This window comes from Nelumbo lutea, chromosome 3 (assembly GCF_056320005.1).
Source record: "Nelumbo lutea isolate HS-2025 chromosome 3, American lotus-T2T, whole genome shotgun sequence".
NCBI lineage: Eukaryota > Viridiplantae > Streptophyta > Magnoliopsida > Proteales > Nelumbonaceae > Nelumbo > Nelumbo lutea.
The window spans coordinates 106783013-106808742 of record NC_142686.1 but is presented as its reverse complement, the minus strand read 5'-3'; the positions used below and the strand labels follow the sequence as shown (position 1 = coordinate 106808742).

Sequence of the window (25730 nt, the reverse complement as noted above, 5' to 3'; positions counted from 1 at the left end):
CTGTTCCAGTATTTTGAGAATATTGAAAATTCGACTTTTGATGAAAAAGTTATGATTGTTGATAGTTTAATGGGTGCTTACAAAATCAAGGAGAAAATATAAAGGGAAAACCCAGAATCACTAATTGGGGTGCCTAGAATCATTCTAGGGCATGGGAATCACTTACCACATGTAGCATAGGCTATAAGATTCCATATGTACTCCATTTTGCACTTATACACATGCATACATACACTCTATAAGGGTGATTTCTACTAGAAACAGGAAAAAGGAAAATGTTAAGACATAGAAAATTGCCACTATCATTAAAAAACTCAATATCTCCTAACTACTTAATTAATGACTGCAATTACAAACATAAACCAACTTTAACTAGACAAATCAAACTCTTAGATTGACCCACAAAAATATATAAAATGACCCAAATATCCCTATTGCATTCATATTTAGAAAATTCCAGCTTTAGCTTCTTTTCTCCTGCTTCAACTCCCTTCCTATCTTGGTCTAATATTAGCCTTATTTGTCTTTTGGACATTTGATGTGTTCCTCCTAAGATTTGGTGGGAACTAGAAAGTTGAGCTTCATCTTTGCTTATCGTGATAATTCTCACATCTAGTTGTTTCATTGATTTTTTTTTTGTTTTAATAGTTACATGGCTAATTCTTCTAAGTAGCTTAAACATTTCACTTTTTGTGGTTAACTACTTTCTAACACATTCTACTGGACCTGGCAATTAGGCTGGGTGGATCGGGTTCGGGTTGGGTCAAGACACTTCGGGTTGCATTTCGGGTTGGGTTGTCTAACACTAACCCTAAATGTTTGGGTTAGGGTTGACCCATGGGTCAATTCGGGTCATCCCAAAAAATAATTGAAATTTAAAAAAATAAAGAAAAAATACATGAAATGCCAAAACTAAAGGAATTAACCTAAAAATTCCAAATATAAAATAAAAAAACTTGAACATTTAACAATTCAAAGAGTAAACAATAAAGAGTAAAGACTAAATAGAAAAATTAAAGAGTGGAAATTTCTAGCAATGCATAAATAGTCCCAATTAGACCTGACAATCGGATCAACGGGTTGATCCATGACCCAACCCAACAACCAAGTTTTTTCGGGTTGGGTCGGGTTGGGTCATTTTCACATTCAGGCCTCCACTCACTCACACTTTTCTGAGGAAGAATGCACGCAAACCGTTATTGCACCCAACTGCAAAAAGCAACACATTAGCTGGTCCCTCTGCATGAATTCGTTAGAGCTCAAAGTTTGTTGAGATATTTTGTAACCCAAAACCATTATAAATATGGGTTGGCCAAATGAATGAAGCATGCAAATTGAATCTACTCTTCTCTCTCTCTATCTCTCTCTCTTTCTCTTTTCTCTTCATTTCTACGCAGGAGGAAGGGTCTCCCTTGAAGAGACTCCTAAGGTGAGCAGCAACTCATCAATTGGTATTAGAGCGTGGACGGCTAACCTGAATGATCGAAGATGACCAACACACGATCAGTAACTCTGGACAAGAGGGTGGACAAGATCGAAGTTGATCTCCACCAGGTGGTTACGGGGCTTAAGGATATCAAGGAAGCCATGTCGGTAATTGCATCTCAGAAGGAGAAAGCTTCTCTCGCCGCAGGCCGAGAAAGTGACAATGAAGAATCCAGCTGGGGCAGCAACAGGAGGGGAAATTATGTTCCAGGAAGAATCCCCAAACTGGATTTTCCAATGTTCTATGGAGGAGATCCGATTCCTTGGACTCCAGTGCATGACCATCTTTTCTTTTCATCTAGAAGGGGAGGCGGTTTTGTGGTTTCAGTGGTTCCGGTGCTCCTGTCCCCAAATCTCATGGCAAGAATTCACAGAGGCGTTGTGCATACGATTTGGTCCTACCGGGTACGACGACTATGACGAGATGCTCTCTAGGGTAAAACATATGGGAACGGTACGAGACTACCAAGTTGAGTTTGAACGGCTAGCCACCAGAGTATATGGGTGATCGAAGAAGGCATTGGTCGGTTGCTTTGTTGGAGGATTGAGAGACGACATCAAGGTAGAAGTGAAGGCCCTTAAACCCACTTCTCTGTGTGCGGCTGTAGATCTAGCAAGGTTGCAAGAGGCGCGGCTCAACTGACTAAGGAAGGTGGCGACTTGACCATTGGGGCCCCTGTTAAAAACCCTATCCCACTAAGATGGGTTTCTCCCTAGGCCCAAGACAGAACCCAACCTAATTGTTGGGGAGCCCACTCGGCCCACCCAAGGACCCACACCGCCAACTAAGAGCCCAGTCCCCTTCAAACGCCTCTCCTAGGCTGAAATGTAGGCCTGGCGTGAGAAGGGCCTGTGCTACAATTGTGATGAGAAATCTGGGCCTGATCACCGATGCAAAACCCAGAGGATGTTCTTGCTGCAATGGGAGGAGACTGGAGGGGAAGATGATGAAGAACTAGCTGAGGAGGAAAGGGATCCGAACAATACTCAATACGACAACCCCGAGAACTTTGTGCAAGCTTTGACGGGGCTGGCATCCCCCAAATCTATGAGGGTTGAAGGGAAGCTCAGAGGCCTCCGGGTATCCGTTCTCATAGACAGTGGAAGCACACTGAATTTTGTCACACAAGTATTGGCTCTTCAACTAGGTATGACAGTTCTCTACACTTCTCCATTTGCTGTTAGAGTGGCAGATAGTAACCACATTGAATGTGAAAGTATTTGTAAAAATGAAAAGCTGATAATCCAAGACCACACTTTCATCGTGGATTTGCATCCATTGGATTTCAGCGGGGCAGATGTAGTGTTGGGTGTACAATGGCTGAGCCAACTGGGCCCGGTCCTTTGTGATTGGGGACATATGACCGTGTTCTTCTATTGCGATGGGCTCCACTGCCATCTGCAAGGTCAGGAGATACCCGGCCCACTAATGGAAGGTCTACACTCCATGATAAAAGGGGGGTTTTGGAAAGGAACATGCTGATGCAGATGGGTCCGGTGCCTATTGGGCCTTTACTAAGGCTAGAAAATGCGGTCCAACCATCTGAGAAGGACCAAGATGACATACAAAGGGTGATAGGCCAATTCCCAAAAGTCTTTAGAGACCCAAACCAGCTTCCTCCAAACCGGTTCCAAGACCACCGCATACCCCTAACTCCAGGGGCAGCCCCTACCAACGTGCGGCCCTACAGATACCCGCACTTCCAAAAGACTGAGATTGAGAGGCTCGTGAAGGAGCTCCTGCACAAGCGATGGATACAGCCTAGTACAAGCCCATTCTCGTCCCCAGTGCTCCTTGTTAAAAAGAAAGACGGGTCCTGGCGTTTTTGCGTAGATCACCGGGTCCTGAACCGTATCACAGTCAAGGATAAGTTCTCGATCCCGGTTGTGGATGAGTTATTAGATGAGCTGGGGCAAGCCAAGTATTTCTCCAAAATGGACCTCCAACCCGGCTATCACCAAGTCCAGGTCCACCCTGAAGATATATACAAAACAGCCTTCAGAACCCATGATGGACACTATGAATTCCTAGTTATGCCGTTTGGGTTGTTCAACGCCCCTTCTACCTTTCAGGCCATCATGAATGATGTCTTCAGGCCCTACCTCCAACGTTTTATTCTGGTCTTCTTTGATGACATTCTGGTATACAGCAGGGATTGGGATTCACACCTCCAACACTTGGAACAAACATTGAGCTTGCTGAAACAACAACTGTTTGCCAAACTTTCAAAGTGTGTTTTTGGGCAGACTGAAGTCCATTATTTGGGCCATGTGGTTGCAGCTGGACGGGTCATGGCTGACCCAGAAAAAATAAATTGTATACAAGACTGGCCCACGCCCAAGACAGTCAAAGCCCTACACGGGTTTATGGGCCTTACTGGCTACTATCGGAGGTTCATATGCAACTATGGGTCACTAGCAGCCCCACTAACTGGGCTTCTCAAAAAAAACTGCTTCATTTGGACGGAGCAGGCCATGATCAACAGAGGACAGTTCTATGCTCTAGAAATACAACAATGAAAAGAGGAAGTTCAAGTGGCTCACCAAGGACATGGAAATCCATTGTACATGGATAAAGAGAAGTGCAAATGCATTGGCAGATGGTCTAGCTAGACAAGGGGTAAACAGAAATACTATATTTTGGGCTGTTTTGTAATTGTAATTGCTTCATGGTCAGGATGTACCTTGGGTAGTTGGAAGTTAAGATTCTTTAGCTCCCTCCTTTGTAATTCTAATTATCTCAATCTTTATTAAAATAAAATTTCATTGTTATTGATAAAAAAAGCAGGCCATGACCAGCCCACCAGTCCTAACCTTACCAAATTTCGAAGAGACCTTCGTGGTTGAATGTGATGCATTAGGTGTGGGAGTTGGAGCGGTGCTCATGCAAAATGGAAGGCCCATATCTTATTTCAGCAAGGCCCTCTCCACTAGAGCCCAAAACCAGTCAACATATACAAAGGAGCTTATGGCAATAGTACTGGCAGTCCATAAATGGCGACCATACTTGTTGGGTCGAAGGTTCATAATCCGAACTGATCAGAGAAGCTTGAAGTTTACACTGGACCAAAAGGCTCTCACCCCAGATCAACAAAAATGGGTAATGAAGTTAATGGGCCATGATTTTTTGATTGAATACAAGCCTGGAGTCACCAACCGAGCTGCGGATGCATTGTCACAGAAGGCTGAGTTGTCGTTGTTAGTGCACTCTTAGCCCCATTACCCTCTATTTGAAGCTTTATGAGAGGAGACCAGAAATGACCCCATCCTTGAAAAGGTGCAGCAAAGCTATTTGCAAGACCCCACCTCTACACCGGGATACACCATGAAGGGACCGGACTTGTTTTTTAAAGGGAGATTTGTTCTCTCTCCTACTTCAGCGCATTAGAAGTAGGGGTGGCAACGAGCCAAGCTTTTCACAAGCTGCTCGAGCTTGGCTCGTGAAAAGCTCGACACGACTCTTTTTCAGCCGAGCTCGAGCCCAATACAGTGGCTCGATTATTAAACGAGCCGAGCTCGAGCCTATTAGAGCTCGGCTCGTGAGGCTCGCGAGCTGGCTCGAATATGTATATATATAATAAAATTATAGAAAATAATATATATATAATAAAAATATTATAATTATTAATTATTATAATTCTTAATATTTTAAATATAAAATAAAAAATTTATATATGATTTTTATTTTTATAAAATATAAAAGGAGCTGAGCCGAGCCGAGCTCGAGCTTATGAACTTTTGACTTGAGCCGAGCTTGAGCTCAAGGTTCTGGCTCGAACCGAGCTCGAGCCTTGTAGAATAGTCTCGAGCCGAGCTTGAGCCTGGCACTATTCGGCTCGGCTCGAATCCACCCTTAATCAGAAGACCTTGCTAGAGCTCTATCATGATTCGGTGTTGGGTGGACATTCAAGTATTTTTCGGACCTATAAGAGGGTACCATCACATTTTTATTGGCCCAACATGAAGAAGGCAGTCGAGCAGCATGTAGCACAATGTACAGTATGCCAGCAACAAAAGTACTCGGCCTAATCCCCTCCTGGTTTCCTGCAACCCCTCCCAATTCCATCACAGGTTTGGGAAGATATATCCCTGGACTTCATCACTGGTCTTCCATCCTCTAGGGGCAAGGCAGTGATTATGGTGGTAGTCAACAGGCTCTCTAAGTATGGGCACTTCGTTGCCCTATCTCATCCCTACACCACAACTTCAGTAGCTGAAATCTTCATCAAAGAGGTGACACAACTCCATGGTACCCCCAAATCAATCATCTTAGATCGGGATCCAGCCTTCCTCAGTCAGTTTTGGAAGGAATATTTCTGTTTACAGGGGACAATGCTTCATCAATCTACTAGCTATCACCCTCAGTCTGACGGACAAACTGAAGTGCTGAATATATGCTTTGAAACTTACCTACGTTGTTTTGTGGGTTCCAAGCCCAAACATTGGACGGAGTGGCTCCCATGGGCCGAATATTGGTACAACACTACATTCCAGGCGGCAGCAGGCATGACACCATTCAAAGCCGTGTATGGAAGGGAACCACCACACATCCTTCCGTATGAAATGGGTTCAACCGCAGTGGCAGAAGTTGAAGCCCAGTTTGACAAGATGAGGTGCTCATCCTCCTGACGGAGAATTCATACAAGGCCCAACAGCTCTTGAAGAAGCAGTACGACAAAAAACATCGGGCCATCGACTTTCAGGTGGGGGACTACGTCTACCTCAAGCTACAGCCCTATCGACAGTCCTCTGTAGCAAAAAGGGTCTGGCATAAGCTCTCTCCTTGCTACTTTGGGCCGTTCAAGATAATTGAGAAGATAAGCTATGTTGCCTACTGACTGGACCTACCCAAGACAGCTTGTCTCCACCTAGTTTTTCACATTTCCTTGCTTAAGAAGTCTGTGGGGGATCCAACCAAGGTTAGCAGCAGCCTCCCAACATTTACAGAGGATGGAAACATTACCCTTACACCTGCCAAGATATTGGATTACCGTTGGGTCCATCACGGGAAGAACATAGTGCAAGAAGCCTTAGTAACTTGGACTGGGCTTTCCCACCATGACTCCAAGTGGGAACCGTATTGGCAGCTAAAAAATGAATTCCCAGATTTGGACCTTGAGGACAAGGCCCATCTTGAGGGAGCGGGAACTGTTGGGAACCAAGGCCCAGGCCTCCACTCACTCGCACTTACCTGAGGAAGAACGCATGCAAGCCGTTACAGCACCAACTGCAAAAGCAACACGTTAGCTGGTCCCTCTGCATGAATTCGTTAGAGCTCAAAGTTTGTTGAGATATTTTGTAACCCAAAACCATTATAAGTATGGGTTGGTCGAATTTATGAAGAATGCAAATTGAATCCACTTCTCTCTCTCTCTCTCTCTCTCTCTCTCTCTCTCTCTTTCTCTTTTCTCTTCATTTCTGCACAGGAGGAAGGGTCCTCCCTCGAAGAGACTCCTGAGGTGAGCAGCAACTCATCACTAACCCTGTTTTTTCGGGTTGGGTTGGGTCAGGTTCGCGGGTTGGGTCAACTTTTTTCCAGGTCTACGTTCTGCATTTCTGCTAAAGCGTTGGGGTAACTTTTACCATCCAAGATTCTAAATATCGATTGGGCATATTGATCTGTATTGGTTGGTGTTTTATTTTTTTAAGTTTGTTTTTTTCCTCAAACCTGTTCAGGGGGGTTGGTATAAGGCCTGTCTTCCCCCTGAAACAGGTCAAACGTGAAACAATGCCTATAATAGTGTCTCGGTGGGTCACCAATACGATATGTATCGGCTGATACAGGCCAATACATTGCGAAAATTTGATCCTTGTTACCCTCTGCTTTGTTAACAAGTTGCTGATACCCTACTGTTTTTGGAGTTTGTAAATCACTTGAATGTTCCTTTTTATAGCTCCCCCATTCTTCTTTTGGGCCTTATTTTTCAAGCTATTTCTTGTAATCTCTTTCTTTTTTGAGTGAAATCATAAGTGAGGAATTTTGGTAATCCCATCAGGAGAAAAAAACCTTGAAAGGAGGCTGTTACAAGTCATTTTCAAACTTGGCTACATTGGGAAGAAAAGGCTTTGCGATGTTTGCAGCCTATACTGTAAAAGGGTCTTCTGTACATTTTTGGACTAATATACATTGGCATTTCTTTGGCTACCTTCCGTTTTTGATAAACTGGGCACATCCCTAGTGAAAAGATAAAGAAACAATTGTTTCTATGATAGAAGTCAAAAACATGATGATGCGTTTGTCATTTCAAACATGTAGTTCTTGTCTCATGCTTAGGGGTGTGCTCCCTTTATCAAAAAATTGGATCTGTTCAAATGACTGCTAAAATATTAATTAAAAAGTTTGATTACTTCTAAGAAAATTTGTTTGTGACAATTCTTCTGTTATTATTTATCAACATTTTATGGGTTAGTTTGCACAGTTACTAGGCTTCTCAATGGATGTATTCATTTTGTTTATAAAAACTCTATAGTCCTGCAATATATAATATTCTGCATATACAGACTAGAACAACATGACTTAAACCTCCTGTTAGCGGCACTAAAACCATTTTTTGTGATGTTGGAAGCTGGTTATGAAAAAGTGAGCAAGGAAATTCTTTTTTTATAATCACAATTTTCTTTTCTACTTCATTTAGGTCCGCATGTATCAGAAGTATAGTGAACGTAATTCTTGGAAGTACACCACAGTTTCAAGTTCAGAGGTATTTATGTTAGCAGCCTACTAAATTCTGAAAGCTTACAGTTAGTAATGCCAATATCTGAATGCATCTTCATTTTCAGGCTGAAAAAGGTGGTTTCAAGACATATGTGATGGAGGTTAAAGGAAATCGTGTCTATAGCAAACTAAAATATGAATCTGGTGTTCACCGTGTACAACGTGTTCCTCAGACAGAAGCTCAGGGCCGTGTGCACACTTCTACTGCCACTATAGCAATCATGCCAGAGGTACTGTATTTCTCTTTTGTTTGATCTTTTTTTGTTCTCTTTTTTGCACTGTTATTTTTAATATTTTGTACCGAACAGAATGGAATGGTGAAACAAGATTCATGTAACCGATCCCATATAGCTGGAACAAGGCTTACATATTATTACTATTATTATTATTATTATTATTATTATTATTATTATTATTATTACTATTGTTGTTGTTGTTGTTGTTATATTTTCTTGTCCAAGTTACTGGCTTTTTTTCCCATCATGTCATAGAACTGCTATGTAATTCATGATGTCCCATGTTTTTTTTTTGGTTGATAAGAAACTTGACAAGATACATACATAACTTGGTAAGGGAAGATCATAAATTCCAAAAGTGCAGTAGTTTTGATTTCTTGCTATTAGAATTTAGAGGAATAGTAGTAAGCATCAATTCATGCAACTCCTGCTGTCTTGCATTCTTTGCCCAAAATATGGTGGGATCCATGTAGGCATATAGTACAAGACAAGGTTGGGCATGTCTTTGAGGGTTGTCTTTACTTTTGCATTTTATGTAGTTGTTATTTTTGCATTGAATTTTGGTGCTTGTTGCCATGTTTGGTTTGTTTCTACATTCTTATTATCCTCTATTTAGTAGAATCTTTTGTTATTTAAAGAAAATACTACATTTGGTCCAGGCTGATGAGGTTGAGGTGGTAATAGATCCAAAAGATATTGAGCTTACAACAGCAAGGTCTGGTGGTGCTGGAGGTAGGAGCTACTGAGAACTAAAATAATCCTTCTTATCAAGTGTATTTAAATGGTTCTTTAATCTTTATACAGAAGCATGTTATTCACGTTGACCTCTACTATTTAATAATCTCTAAGCATTTGGTTTCAAGGGCTGGATGTTGGTGTCAAACTCCAATCTTGGTCCCTTTGGAATAGGAGGTTGATGATTTTACAAATTTTTGGAACTTTGGACAATTAGCAAATGCATGGATTTGGTAGGCACCAATCCAATTTTACTCTAAGAGATGAAGGAATCATAGGGGACATGCTACTCATTGTACTAAATATAAACAAACATTTGTAAATTGGAACAATAGAAATAAACTAATTTGGCCAGATACGTTTTGATAACTTACTTGAGGTTCCAAGCCGGCCATTGGGCTTGCAAATCACTAGCTGGGCCATAACCAATTAAAGGTCTTTACCCAATGCCGTTCCCAGCTATCTGGATATGGTCCTGACCTTTGGTATTGTTTGCACCAAGTGGCCGCTCTCAGACTTGAACCCGGGTCAAATTTGTGAAAGCATAGAACTTCAAGTGATGATTAAAAAAAGAGAACTTAGTGTGCTGATTCTGGAGCTCGATTGCCCTATCATCCTCTAGGAAACAAAAGGTCTCGGAGACCTGGAGTCCCCCAAGTGGTGGGTGGATGAAGCTGAGTTTTGATGGAAGTGGCTGTGCTAATCCAGGGCCTTCCGGTATTGGTGGAGTGTTCAGAGATGAGAATGGGAATATATGTGGCTTGTATTCAGGTTCTATTGATCAAGGTGATTCAGTGAGAGTTGAATTTTTGGCTGCTATTGTTGGGGTGCAAAAAGCCAAGGATATGGAAATAAGATGTTGTTGGCTAAACTTGTTGTTGAATGGTTGAAAAAAGGAGTAGGGGTTCTATTGGCAATTCTGAAATGATCTAAGAAGAATCAGGATAATATCAAGAGATATGCAAATCCATGTTAGATGGGTCAGGAGGTCTGCAAATGGGTTGGCTAAGCAAGGAACTCATAGACAGCAGTTGTTTTGGGCCCAATGTTAATTGTGTGTGTGTGTGGTGGGGGGGGGGGTGGGGGGGGGAGGGGTTTCTTTGCTGTAAAGGGGCCTTTGGCCTAACAACTTCTTGTATTTTTTTTGTTCCTTAATCTTAATAAAATTTTCCTGAGTTGCTGATAAAAAAAAAAAAAAAAGATATTCTGAGCTCATGGCTTAATGTGAAGCACACTTTATCTGATCAGATCCTTTAGGATTTATGCCCACTCAGCTACAATGTAATGTTTCATATAGGTAAAAAATGAAAAAAAAAAGAAATATTAGCATTTGTACAAAAATAGTGGCCTGACCAGGACTTGGCATCTTTGGCCAAGCCCAGCCTAGCCTGGACTTGATAAGTTTCCGGTGTACTTGGGCTTGGCCATGGCGTTAAAGCTTAGGTGCAGACCAATTTTGGGTCCATGATGGGCTCCCTGTTGGCACAACTACATTGGAGCCTTATATATATTGGCATAATGATATTTGGTCCTAGTTATAATTTTTCTGTTACTTTAACATTTCTTGTTGGACATATTGAAAATAATATTAGCCAATAGGGTTTCACATATTAAACCGTTTTTATATTTGACTTGTATTCCCTCTTAAAACAACTTTATTAAGTCATATCACTTGCATTGAATTACTATACAGGACAGAATGTCAACAAGGTGGAGACAGCTATTGATCTCTACCACAAACCAAGTGGAATCCGCATCTTTTGCACTGAAGAACGGACACAGCTTCAGAACAAGAATCGTGCTTTTCAGTTGCTTCGAGCAAAATTGTGAGTTCAATACAAGTTGCTTGGATTATTTCATGGTATCTAAATAGTATTAGTAGCCATGATATTGTTATGTATACTGTATTACTATGTTATGATAAGTAATGAAAATTAATTTTATTAAATAGGAAATGCACTAAGTAACAAAAGAGAAGTTAATCGCAGCCTGAACCATGTAGTTGGTCTCTCTTGTACAAGATATGGAAAGAGAGGAATTGTTGCAGTGTCAAAGACCAGTATAGCTGGCTCTTAACATTTGAAGGAAGAATTAAAATTCTATTTTCTTTTGGTTTTCAATTCTTGAGGACTTGTCAAGGTTAAAATCCTCTGATCGTTTCTATGATTGGACACCATTATTTATACCTCATCTTGTTTTTCTTTCTTTGTTCTTCTGAATTCTAATGGAAAGAGTCTTATCATTTTGTCTGCCTTGTGCTTTGTGGAGGCTTCCGATCCTAGAGCATTCAATTGCAAGGTAAGTTTTCTTGGAAGAGTGCCATTGCCTCCTCCCTGGTGGTTCCTCACTGCATTGGGTGACAAAAACCATATTTTCTTATCACATGTTTAGTGTGGTTCCATAAAATTGAGAAATGCATTGGTAGTGGGGCTTTATTGTAAGGATCTCCATTATGGAGATACATAAAGAAAATATTTACTACTTTTAACTTTATGCTGTCAGCCTATTGCAGTGAGCAGATTTAATTTTGGTGCAGGTCAGCATAAATATTACTGAAAATTTCCACATGTCATTATGCACATCATATGGAAAAATATTCAGCAAGTTTTTTTTTTTTTTTTTTTGGAAATGACGGAACTATATACTTCCTATCTATACTTCAGTCTGGAGGTCTGATATGTATCATTTGGATTCAATTTAATGATTGTTATATTCCATTTCTAGTTTCAATTATTGCAGTTTTCTCCCTTTGCTTTCGGTTGATCTTGATATACTTTAGAAAGTTGTGATGTTGTTATTTATCTATGGTACACTGTATATTGGCTACAGGTATGAGATCAAAGTGAGGGAGCAGCAAGAGTTGATAAGGAATCAGCGAAAATTACAGGTCTGCTGTCTTATTTTGTGTGTAAAATTGTAAGCCATCATTTTGTGGTTGGATCTGATAAGCACATGAGGTTTTTTAGTTTTGTTAACATGAAAATCTACATGATACTTTATAAAAGTTCATTATGTTGGGTTTCCATGTCTGCTTCTTTAGGTGGTAACTTGCATCATTTAGTACTTAGTATAATGCCCAGAAGCATAGTTATGGGTTATGTCAGAATTTGACTGTCATTGCTTTTGAATGAAGACTGAGATAAAGATAATGAGTGACAATATTCAGGAAGATGAGAGATATAGTAGATAACCTAGATTTTTTTTTTTTTGGGGGGGGGGAGACATGTAAAAGCTGTCCTTGTCAAGAAATATTGGATCATGTTCTCAGGCATACGAAATAGAGATGCAGTATGACAATGCAAATTTGAATTTCATGTCTGTTTTTAATCAGACCTGGAGCTACGTTTTATCTTCTTTTTTCTTTTTGGATTCGTAACCAAATCAAGAGAAGAGCTTCTTTTATGTTATCAAGGTTGATGGCATGTAACTAAGAACTTGACTGTGAAGTTGATTTGAAAGAAAATCTAGAGGATATGGTTTGCTATTCCTGTAGAAGTGGCCTCCTGAAACTGTGTTTGGATCTTAGAGTTGAATTGCATTAGGAAATGCCTGAGCAAGTGGGTAGTTTTTTTATTGGTAAGTAAGAGGCGGAGTTTTTTTTTTTCGCTCAAAGTTTATGATTCTTGTGTATTATTTAGAGCCATTAGTTAGATGAAGGCTGGAGGGGTCCTATAGTTTTAGAAAAACGGATTTGAGCTAAAGCACCAAAGTTATAGTCTGAACTCAGTGTTTATAATAGGTAAAGAGATTAGTCTAGTAATAAAACTTTGGGTTTAAGTAAGAATTGAGGTTGTGAAGATGTTAGGGTTGGGATATTGAACAAATGATGAATTACAGGGCAGGGTTGCCTGTGGAGTTGTAGTTGGGTTCTTTGAACTCCAGATTTCATGAATTAGGGTAGGCAAAGTATGCACTGCTGTGGGGTTTTCATGGATTGATCTCAATAAAGAAAATGAACTCAACAATGAAATTAACATAGAGACTGGGAAGTGGCTGAGGTGGTGAACCTGCTAAGTAGCCTAAATAGTTTCTCCTTTCAACCCCAAGAAAGAGACAAATAGACATGGGCCTGGGCTGCAGATGGAATTTTCTCGGTTAGATCCTTTGCGGATGGTCTGATTGGGGGAAGGATTGCAGACTTCCCTTGTATGCAAGTATGGATTCCCTCTTCCCCTTCCAAAATTAATTTCCTGGTCTGGACCTCTGCACTTGGGAAATGCCTAATGTAAAATAAGAGTAAACAGAGGAAGAAGAAGAATTTGTTGTATTATTCATCAATCTCGTGTGTATATATACAAGTTACAAATTCTATGTTAGGAAAGAATATATTAGGAAAGAAGACTAATCAAATTCCTACAAATCAGTCCTACAATCAAGGTAAATCATATCTCCCTAGTATTTACTTCCTATTTTAGTTATACAGTCTGTAACATCATATCTCCCTAGTATTTACTTCCTATTTTAATTATACAGCCTGTAACATCTTCCAATTTTAATTATACAGTCTGTAACACTCCCCCTCAAGCTGGAGCATAGATATTAATCATGCCCAGCTTGTTACAAAGATAATCAACCCTAACCCCATTAAGAGCCTTCGTGAAGATATCTCCCAGTTGTTTTCCTGTTTTCACATAACCTGTGGAAATCAAACCTTGCTGAATCTTTTCACGAACGAAATGGCAATCAATCTTGATATGCTTAGTTCGTTAATGAAAAACAGGATTAGATGCAATGTGAAGAGCAGCTTGGTTATCACACCACAACTTGACTGGTACTGAAGTTTTAAGACCAACTTTAGTCAGAAGCTGATATATCCACATTATTTCACACACAGACTTGGCCATAGCTCTATATTCCGATTCTGCACTCGAACGTGAGACAACATTCTGCTTCTTGCTCTTCCATGAAACTAGATTCCCTCCAACAAATACACAATAGCCTGAAGTAGACCTTCGATCTTCCTTGGATCCTCTATCCAGTCAGCATCTGAAAAACATTCAATTCTAGTATGACCATGATTGCCATACAAAATTCCTCGCCCAGGTGCTCCTTTTAAGTAGCACAAAATTTGTTCTACAACTGTCCAGTGATTAACTGTTGGAGAGGACATGTACTGATTCACCACACAAACTGAATACGCAATATCTGGACGAGTTACAGTAAGATAATTCAGCTTTCCAACCAATCTTCTATATCTCTCAGGATCTTCAAATAATTCACCATCTTTTGTGAGCTGCAAGTTAGGAACCATTGGAGTGCTACATGGCTTAGCTCCCAACTTTCCCGTCTCAGACAAGAAGTCAAGTACATATTTCCTTTGAGATAAGAATATTCCCTTCTTACTTCTTGTTACCTCAACACCCAATAAGTATTTCAACATTCCCAAATCTTTGGTATGAAACTGAGTGTGGAGAAAGGATTTAAGGGATGAAATCCTTGTAGTATCACTCCCTGTAATGACAATATCATCCACATACACAACTAACAAAATGATGCCGACAGCAGAGTGCTTGAAGAAAACAGAATGATCAAACTTACTTTTCTTCATACCAAAATTCTCGACTTCCTGACTAAACTTTCCAAACCAGGCACAAGGACTCTGCTCCAACCCATATAGAGACTTATGAAGATAGCAAACTTTCCCATACTTCCCCTGAGCAACAAAGCCAGGCGGTTGCTCCATATAAACTTCTTCTTGAAGATCCCCATGAAGAAAAGCATTCTTGATGTCTAACTAATGAAGGGGCCAATTATAAGTAGCTGCCATAGAGATAAACAACCTGACAGAAGTAAGTTTAGCAACAGGAGAAAAGGTATCAGAATAATCCACTCCATAAGTCTGAGCATATCCTTTAGCAACAAGACGGACTTTCAATCGGGCAATGGACCCATCAGGATTGACTTTAACTGTAAACACCCATTTACACCCAATAACCTTCTTATTTGCAGGTAAATTTACCAAGGTCCAAGTACCATTGTCCTCTAAAGCATTCATCTCCTCAATCATAGCATTACGCCATCCAGGGTGAGAAAAGGGTTTCTTTAACAGTCTTAGAAATAGAGATAGAATCAAGAGATGCAATAAAAGAACAAGAAGAGGACGACAAATGATTATAAGACACAAATGAAGATACTGGATAAGTACACTTACGCTTACCTTTATGAAGAGCAATAGGAAGATCATCATTAGAGACTGGTTCTGATGACGAAGGAACAGGATCAGTTGAGACTGGATTTGCCGACGAAGGAGCTAGTGCAGGACATGGATTCGGAGGGGTTGGTCGCCGAGCAGATTCAATAGGATGTGAACCAGATGATGTGACAGTATAGATTAACAAATCATCATCCTCCCCCTGACTTGAATGAGCAGTAGATGGAAAGAAAGGTGTATCTTCTAGGAAATTAACATCACCTGACACCAGATATCTGTGAAGAGTAGGACAATAACATCTATACCCTTTTTGAACACGAGAATACCCAAGAAAAACACACTTCAAAGATTTTGGATCTAGTTTGGTAACCTGAGGACAAACATCCCGAACAAAGCATGTACACCCAAATACCCTAGGCTCAATAGGAAACAATGTTTTATTTGGAAACAGAACATGATAAGGAGTCTTACCCTGAAGGACAGATGAAGACATACGGTTAATCAAAAAACATGCTATGGAAACTACATCAGCCCAGAAAGGTTTAGGAACCTTCATTTGAAATAACAAAGCTCTTGCAGTTTCAAGAAGGTGTCTATTTTTCTGTTCAGCAACCCCATTTTGAGATGGTGTATCTACACAAGAAGTTTGATGAAGAATGCCATGCCAAAGCATGTAAGTTTGAAAGGATTCTGACAAGTACTCCTTAGCATTATCAATTCTCAATATTTGTATAGAAACATTAAATTGAGTTTTAACTTCAGCACAGAAAACAGAAAAAATGAGAAAACACCTCAGAACGATTTTTCATTAAATATAACCATGTCATACGAGAGTAATCATCAACAAAAGTAACAAAATACTTAAACCCAGTTTTGGACTCAACTGGACACGGACCCCAAACATCTGAATGGACTAATTCAAAAGGAGCACTAGCTCGTTTATTGACTTTAGGACTCGAACTAAGATGATGGTGTTTAGCAAACTGACAAGACTCACAATTTAATGACAACAAATTCTGAAATTGAGGACAAATTTACTTTAACACATGGAGAGAGGGGTGGCCCAACTGACAATGTGCTTCAAAAGGGGTTACAACTCCAGAACAGGCTATGGATCTTGGAACTTGTGTATCAAGGATGTAGAGACCTCCAGACTCATGTCCCTTACCAATAATCTTCTTCATCGTAAGATCCCGAAATAAACAATAATCAATAAAAAATGAGACACAACAATTAAGGGTACGAGTGAGTTTGCTAACAGAAATTAAATTAAATGATAACTGAGGTAAACTAAGAACATATGACAAAGGAAGTAATGGTGTTGGACTAATTGTGCCAGACCCAATAACACAAGATGTTGACCCATCTGCTAAAGTAACAGGAGAGGTAGATTTATGTGACTGAAAGGTAGAAAACAAACTTGAATTACCTGTCATATGATCTGTAGCTCCAGAATCAATGACCCATTTTGAAGAGGAGGAAACAAGACATGTATTGGGTTTACCTGACTCGACGATGGCAGTAACAGGAGTAGATTGAGGTTTCAATGATTCTTGGTACTGAGCAAATTTGGCATATTCATCTACAGATATCATAACAGACTTCTTAGAAGTATCCGTGGTGGATGCAATATGGGCTGACTAAGTTTTCTTGTTCTGCAACTTCCTGCAATCCCACTTCATATGTCCTGGCTTATGACAATAATGACACACTATCTCTCCTAACTCCTGTCCACGAGTATTAGTATTCCTGTCATAGTTACTTGACCTACCACTACCACTCCTGTATTGTTGTCTCCCTGATATGGCCTACCACTACCACTCCTGTATTGTTGTCTCCCTGATTCAGATGTATTATTGCGGCTGACAAGGGCACTACTAGGCTGAACAGGTGGAGAACATTCTGTACAAAGGACCCTACTGAAAGCATCTTGTAGAGAAGAGATCTCTGAACTGGAAAGAATCTGAGATTTAGTAGTCTCAAATTCAGAAGGTAGGCCAGCTAAAAAACTCATAACAGTCATCTTTTCTCGTTGAGCTTGTTGAACAGTCACATCAGTACTAAACGGAAGCAACATATTAAGTTCTTCATATTTTTTCTTGAAATCCATGAAATAGCTTGTAAGAGATCTATCGCCTTTGTCCGCCTCGTAAAAGGCTTTGCACACATCATAAATGCGGGAAATATTCCCCTTTCCGGAGTACAAGAACTCTAGATAGTTCATTAATTCCTTAACAAATCCATAGTGAGTGACTAAACCAACCACCTCACTTTCAATGGAGTTGCGTATCTGCAAGAACAAACGGGCATCCTCCCTCAACCAAGACTTTCTCGAGTCATCATTAGGAGGGTCATCAGTCAAATGGTTATCCATAGCAATACTCAGCAAATATAGTTGAACAATTTTACTCTAATCCAGATAATTAGAGCCTTTAAGCTTATGCTCAGTTATTTTTGACATCACTGGAATAACATCTGACATAACTACTGATTTCTTGTCTGCCATAATCTCAAAATTCAAATAAACAGAATATTTTGAACACCGAAAATCAACAGAGCACACCTGTTGAAAACACTGGAATGGATATGCACGTAACAAAGCACAAATATGTGCTATACAGGACGAGACGAGCCAAAAGACAACGACCGAAAAAATTTTCCGGCGACAGATGCGCTTTCACGTGCCGGTGCGCGTGACTGTGGCAGAATCTTCAGGCGGTGTGTGAGACACGCGCAGGGCTGCTGACAACCGGACTTTGCAGAGACTAGATGCTCTAATTGCTCCAAGGAGGTGACCCGAAACATCTGGAAATTTTCCTCTACCTACTGTTTACTTGAAAAAAAAACAAAAGGGCAGGCAGAGACTAGATGCTCTGATACCATGTAAAATAAGAGTAAACAGAGGAAGAAGAAGAATTTGTTGTATTATTCATCAATCTCGTATATATATATACAAGTTACAAATTCTATGTTAGGAAAGAAGACTAATCAAATTCCCACAAATCAGTCCTACAATCAAGGAAAATCATATCTCCCTAGTATTTACTTCCTATTTTAGTTATACAGTCTGTAACATCATATCTCCCTAGTATTTACTTCCTATTTTAATTATACAGTTTGTAACATCTTCCTATTTTAATTATACAGTCTGTAACACCTAACAAGAAGTAATTTGGCTAAGAGGGGATTCAGTTTATAGGACCTAAGTTGTGGAAACTGTGGTCTGGTCGAGGAATTCATGGACCACCTATGCATTCATTGCGATCTTTCATGGAAGATCTGGTCCCATTTCATTTCTTCTGTGAGTATATGCTGGGTTATGCCGAGCAATGTAAAGGAGCTGTTAAATGGCTGGCACCTTCCAGGCTTATCAAAAAGAGGCAAGCTCATTTGGAGATCTATCCCTGTGGCAGTTATCAGCTTGATTTGGTATGAGAGGAATGGCAGAATCTTCAGAGGAGAGAAGAAAAGCCCTGAGGTGTTGATCCAGTGTATTGTGGCTAAGGTAGCATCCTGGATGTCAGTCCTACCTGAGTTTTATGATCAGAATGTATTGTTGAGGCTAAAGTCAGTCAGTATATGGGATCTCTGATTTCTTTGTGAGGGGGATCTGTTTTCTTCCCTCTTTGTATAACTATTTTTCTTTTTAATAACATTTACTTTACCTTTTTCAAAAAAAAAAAATAACATAGAGATTTTCTGGTGAAGGACATGGTCACATAGGTTGCATTTAGGATGATGGCTGACCATATAAAATTTAAACCTCAACTCAAATCTGGAAAATAGTAAACCTGCATGGCTTATTTGGTCCATGCATGAATTAATGGAGATCAAGTTGCACATACTTGGATATAAACTTGATCAATCTCACTAGCAACCCATGCTCTAGAGACATGGGTGTTGCATCAACCATGGATTTGATCTTAATTATAACTTAATATTGAAGTGTCGGAAACTCAAAAGATAAACTATAATGATTTCTCCCTGTTCTTATAATCTTAAATAAACAAAAAGGTATTCTGGGTCTGGGTCACGGCAAACTTTTTAGACTTCTTTCATGCTGAGTTGCTATCGTTTGTGCAAGGGCTGAAATTGGCTACTAGCCTACTATCTTGGGATATGAGAGTGGAAATTGACTGAGACTCTGAAGTTGTCATTGGATGGATGAGGGGTGATGAATTGGGTCCTTTTTTGTACCTATTACCATCTATGCAGTATGAACACCTCATTTATCTGGATCCAAGGATATGCTAACTCTTTAATTCATCAAAAAAAAAAAAAAAAAAAGATCTGCCAACTCTTTAGTGGAGTCCCTGGCCAGGGAACATGCTGCTTTCAGGGTTCTTCTGGCTATGTTAGGTTTGCTCCCCCCTTTCCTAAATATGTTCTTGTAGTTCTTCTCTCAGAAAACAAACATTCATTGATCTGTTGTCATTAAAATAGAAAAGGAACTTAGACTCGTACAATGAGATGGAAGCAGAAAGTAAAACCAAATGATCATGGGCCAAGGTTTCTTTTTCTTTTTTTTTTTTGGTATGTCATGAACCAAGGTTTTTGATATTGAGTTTAGCTCTTAACTGGACCAAAAGGTGCTGTTTGAGTTTTTGAGGCTTTTGTACAACCATTCCTATGCAGAGCAGTGCCTCGGAAGTCAAAATATTGCTCTTTCCTCAGAAAGTTAATCTTATAGAAATATTTATGGAGAGGGTTGAAGTTGAATAGATTTACATGTAAAACTCCATTCCATTTTTGTACATTTCCATACCTGATAGTTGTTGGATTTTACATGCTCATGTATTTTTATGCATCAGATGGAAGTATTGATAATGTGATATTTTCTGAAATGCCAGGTTGGTACTGGTGCTCGTGCTGAGAAGATCCGGACATACAATTACAAGGTACACTATAAAAATTGTTTAGATTCCTTGTGCAGACTGTATAAATTCCTGGTCCTTGATGAAACACAGAAACCATTTTAAAAAACATGACCAGGGACTAGCATCTTTGTGGACAAGTCAGATCATTCTTGGTAGCCAGTTGTCATGGTATCCTCCAATGCTCTTTTTGCTATGTTGGCTGCTACTTGAGAGCTTCAATAGTATGGAAAATAGTGAGACATCGAGAACTTGTGCATTTGGCTTCTTATTGGCGGCCAGGCAAAGGCAACTTTTTTATTGGAGAAACATTGTTTTTGTTAATTATAAAGGAATGGTTTAATTACATATGGTACATAGAATTATATATGTCATGGGTGTGGCTAATATGATGGACACATCTTATTATATTTCTGTAGCAATATAGGCAATTTTTTATGGATAACATTACTTTTTTACCCTATTTATTTCCCTTTTTATTCAATCATTTATTTTTCTTTTATAGGACAATAGAGTCACGGATCATCGGTTGAAGATGAACTTTGAACTTACATCCTTTCTTGATGGTGATATAGAGACAGCTGTCCAGGTACACATTCTTGTTGCATCAATCAATAGTTATCAATCATGTCATTTTTGGGGGGTCTCCTTAATTATTATTTTTTTTCTGGTAGAGGATAGAAGGTATATCCTGGATATCAGAAACTATGAAATGGCTCCATTTTATCTCTTTTTTCATGAATAAAGTGCAATTCTAGGGCCTTTCATCCCACAATTTATCTGCTCAAGTGTGAGGGTGGGTATTTTTAAAACATTTTCTGAGAAACTTCGTCTCTAACAAATTTAACTACTTAGAGTTCAAAGCCAGCTAATTTTGTTGTTAAAATCCAATTTATTTTGGCATGTGAGCTATGGTTTTGCATTGGATGATAAGGAGGAAACATTAGTGGAACATTAAGGTTTTCCTTTCGTCTAATTAAAGTTTGTTGCAGTCTTGTGCTGCGATGGAACAGAAGGAACTTTTGGAAGAACTTGCCGAATCTGTAGGTGCATCTGCTGGTTAGTCATGGCTTGCTCTGGATTTTTTTGGGTTATTGACCAATGGGTGTGGCTGGCTCACAGTTTGAGTTTGCAACAAATTATGGATTTTATGGGGTGGAGGCCACGCCTTATTTATCTTCTGGTATATTTTTTGTACAGAGAGTTCTTACATGATTGATCAGAGAAAAAAGAACAAGAAAATTTCTTTGTAATAATAATTCCTGTTCTTTGATTGCATATTTCCATGATTAGATCTAGTGTCTTAATTCTTGGATTTTTTTACTTTAAGAGGTAACAGCATGGATTAACTAAATCACCAATCTTCTTGATAGGTTAACATGCAAGAATGTTAAATAAAATTGACAATATGTTATTGCCACGGGTATATTTTGATAACCTTTGCATCCATGACAAAATGGAGTTTCCATTGGCAACACTGGAAACACGACTTGCAATATGTTCTTTTACATTTACTTACCTTCTATATCAACTAATCAGCTCTATTCTTTAAAAGAAGGGATTATAATCCAAAAGTTCTGGCACTGGTTGGGCTTATTCATCATGTTGAATGGGCCGATTTGTGTTTAGTTTATTTTCTTTTAAATTAAAAAGTTGTTGGGCTTTGAGCCCATTAGTTTTTATTTTTAAAAGATTTGTAACTATTTAGTTTGAGTTGCCGCCTTACTAAGTGCATCTTTGTAATATCTCATATTTAAGTTAAATATAAATAGAATGAGGGACTGGCGGCTAGGGTTATGATACACAATCCTAATTGATGGGTAATCGAGTATGGTGACATCATTGCAGTCTTTTTGGTAGAAATGTTGATATTTGGCCATTGTTATATATAAATTAATACATATTATATTATATTTATTATTAATATATATTATATGTATAGAATAATCGAATTCGAATATTAATAGAATCAGATCAAGTGAATTCATATTTGATTCGATAAATGAATTGGTATTGTTTTATAAATTCGAATTCAACCATTAAATTTATCGAACTATCCAAATTTGATTCATTTATATTGGATATCGAATTAGAAATCGGATAATCGGATGCCATGTATACGCTTAGCGGGACCTATCATAATATGAGATTTGTGGTGTTAGATAATGTTAGTATGTTGTTGGAACATAATTTATTGGTAGGACAAGTCTAAACCACCTGCCAACAAAATGCATTCCAATAGCGTATCAACATCATTTGACACCATACACCTCATGGTAAATCCGATCTCATGGTAAGATGTGCAGCGTGAAATCAAGATAGTAGGGGATTGGAATAGAGATGTAAATTGGGTTGGGTCGTGGGTGGCTCGGCATGGCCCGATACGATTTTGGATCGGCTTGTCTCGGCATGACACGGAGGTACGTGCCATGCTGGGCCAGGGGATTGAGGCCCATGGGTGGGCATAGCATGGCACGACATGACTCGCAGAGCCAGTTCGGCCCACCCGGAATATAACCGTTGCACCTCCCCCCTTCCCCCCCCCCCCAAGGGGCCCAATGGCTAATTTCAGCTTTTTGGAGGGGTTTATAGAAATACCCGCCAAAAAGCTATAAACAACCATATTAGGGGGGTATTTGTGTATTTTGCTTATAGGGGTTAAAAAATGACATAAATGCCCCCCTCCCCTAGCAGTTATATAACAAGTAGTTTAGGGGGCATTTTGGATAAAGTTATAAGTAACTTTACAATGACAGAAACACTCCTCCCAACCACCAAATAACATATAGTTTTTTAGGTATTTTGGGCAATTGAATTATGTTCAATTTCTATAAATAGCCCTACCCTCCACCATTCTCATCACACAAATTCAACAATTCTCTTAATCTCTTCTCTCTCTCCCAGACTCATACATTCTCAATTATCTGCAATCTAGAAATTCTGAATAGTTTATTGTCTAATTCTGCATTCTCCAATTCTCAAGTCTCAACTTTATTGAAGTTTCGACTTTCAACAAGAAGAAGGCTTGCTCAACCAGCTCAAGTATATCAATTTGGGAGGCTTGGACGTTGAAAGGCTTCAATTGTTGAAATCAAGTTGGGATTTTGAACTGAAAATCTGGGTAAGTTGAATTGGATTAAATTTTATCTTTTTAGAATTAAAAAAAAGGCCGGCTCTTTTGAAAACCGATTCCCCAACATGTTCACTATTGATGATATTCAATCGCATCATGATAGTGTTAGCACTAATGTGATTGGTGTCAATGGAAGTGAAACTTTCACCCGGTTGTAGTGATGCTAGGGGAAAAAGGAGGGTTTCTAAGTTGAGTAGCTCAGTTTGGAAAGTTTTCAAAGTAGAAGATATTAAGGAGAAGGGGAAAATGACCATTTGCCAAAAATGTAGGAAAGACTTTAGTTGTTGTAGCAAGGGTGGTATGGGTCATTTGAGCAGACATCTGCTCACACATGAGCAAGAGGAAGATGAAGGGAGAGAAACAACCCAAACACAGATTGGGAAGGGGACTAGTTTTAGTACTTTTAAATATTTACAAGAAAAAATGAGACAAGAACTTGCTAAGTATATTGTACATGCAGAACAACCATTTATATTAGTTGAAGATCCAAAGCTAGAAAAATGGTTGTGTAGTTCTATAAACACATAATATAAAAAAGTTTCTAGGAATACTAGAAGAACTGATGCTTTAAAAAAATGTATTCATATAAACAAAATTTAATTTCTTTGTTAGTAAATCTTAATTCTAAAGTTGCAATTACTTCGGATGTCTAGACATCCAAATTTAATATTAGTTATATTTGTGTTACCGGTCATTTCATTAATGAAAATTGGCTTTTGAATAAAAGAATTTTAAGTTTTACTAGGCTTGAATGACCACATAGTGGCCCATCTATTGCTACAAGTATTTTAAATACTTTGCATGCTTATGAATACAATTAGTTTTGATAATGCCAGCAATAATGATTCTGCAATAAATATTTTAAAATCTCAATTAAAACTATGCTTAAATGGTAAATTATTTCATATTAGATGTGCATGTCACATCTTAAATTTATGTATTCAAGATGCCTTGAATATTATTTCTACTCATTTCAAAAATTTGAAATTGTATTATATATTGGGCAAGAAAACAAGAATTTAAATATTTATGTCAAAATTGTGGTTTAAAATATAAACATCTTATATTAGATGTAAAGCATAGGTGGAATTCTACCTATGCTATGTTAGCAAGTTGTATATCTCATAAACAAATTCTCTCTGATTTTTATAATTTAAAAATGCCTAATGATATAATATTTGAGGAAGACTAGGAAATGGCAATATGTATAAGAGATTTTTTAAAACATTTTTATGATGCGATTAATGAATTATCTAGAATTTATTATCCAACTATCTGTAATTTACCTTATCAATTAATGGTAATTAGTGATTGTTTTGCAAAACAAAAAATAATCCACAATTTCAGTATCTTATTGAAATTATGGAAAATAAAGTTAAAAAATATTGGGAGAACATTTCTCCCATTTATTGTTTAGCTACAATATTAGACCCTAGGATTAGGAAAGATGGTTTAGATATTTTACTTAAATCATATTGTGAAAATATGAATATTGATATAGGAAATTAAAAAGAAAAAATTAATAATTTATTATTTGAAATATACATTTTGTATGAATCTGATCATCATCTTCTTCTACTTCTGACCTTGAGCCCAGTAGTAGAAGAGAAAAACTTTTTTATTTAATAAGTAGAAGGCAGGAATCTCCTAGTTCTACAATAAGTTCATTTACTAAATTTAAATTTTATTTACAATAATTTTTTCCAATTTAGGTGAATGATCAAATAATTTTGATATTTTAGCATGGTGGAGTGAACATTTGAAAAATTATCCAGCTCTCATCGCCATGACACGTGATCTACTAACCCCTCCGGTGTCTACAGTTCCATCGGAGTCTTGTTTTAGTGCAAGTACTAGGGTGCTAGATGACAAAAGAAATTGCATGAACGATGAGAGCATAGAGATGTGCATCTTCTTCAGGGATTGGCTAGATGTAGAAAATAGATTATAAGACAAGGGAGGGCATGATACTACACTGGATATTTCACCCGAAATAGATGATGAAAGTCATGAATGATGATTCATGAGTTTGACAATGTACTTTTGTATTTTCAATTTGTAACCATATTGTATTTTTTATATTTTATTAGTTTATTCCATTTTCATATTTCATTCATGATTCATCCAAGTATGCAATGATCCAATCATTGTATTTGTAATTCACTAATTTGTACCATACAAATTTAAATGAAATAAAATTCTTATTTTTCTTCCAATTTGTTATTCCATCATTCTTATTTCAATTTGGTAAGTTTTTTTTTTTCATTTATGTCATTATGTGTTAGATAGTTTAGTGCCAGTTTGGCAAGTCTTTTTTAGAAGATTTGTTGCAAGATCTGATGGTTAAAAGACTTGGTGAGCTTTTGCAAATAGATCTTGAAAGACCAACGACTATTTGGTT

At 38.4% G+C, this 25730-nt stretch overlaps 1 protein-coding gene across 1 annotated transcript in view; it reads left to right on the top strand.

Annotated features, from left to right (window-relative positions):
• Nucleotides 1-21488, top strand: part of APG3 (Peptide chain release factor 1) — a 31364-nt gene extending 9876 nt beyond the window's left edge. The window contains exons 8-15 of the mRNA XM_088977609.1: nucleotides 8121-8186; nucleotides 8266-8430; nucleotides 9096-9168; nucleotides 10865-10997; nucleotides 12001-12058; nucleotides 20173-20220; nucleotides 20702-20785; nucleotides 21189-21488. Coding sequence (XP_088833735.1) covers nucleotides 8121-8186; nucleotides 8266-8430; nucleotides 9096-9168; nucleotides 10865-10997; nucleotides 12001-12058; nucleotides 20173-20220; nucleotides 20702-20785; nucleotides 21189-21260 — 699 coding nt within the window. The 3' untranslated portion in view covers nucleotides 21261-21488. The remainder of the gene's footprint in view (nucleotides 1-8120; nucleotides 8187-8265; nucleotides 8431-9095; nucleotides 9169-10864; nucleotides 10998-12000; nucleotides 12059-20172; nucleotides 20221-20701; nucleotides 20786-21188) is intronic.
• The last annotated feature ends 4242 nt before the right edge of the window (nucleotides 21489-25730 follow it).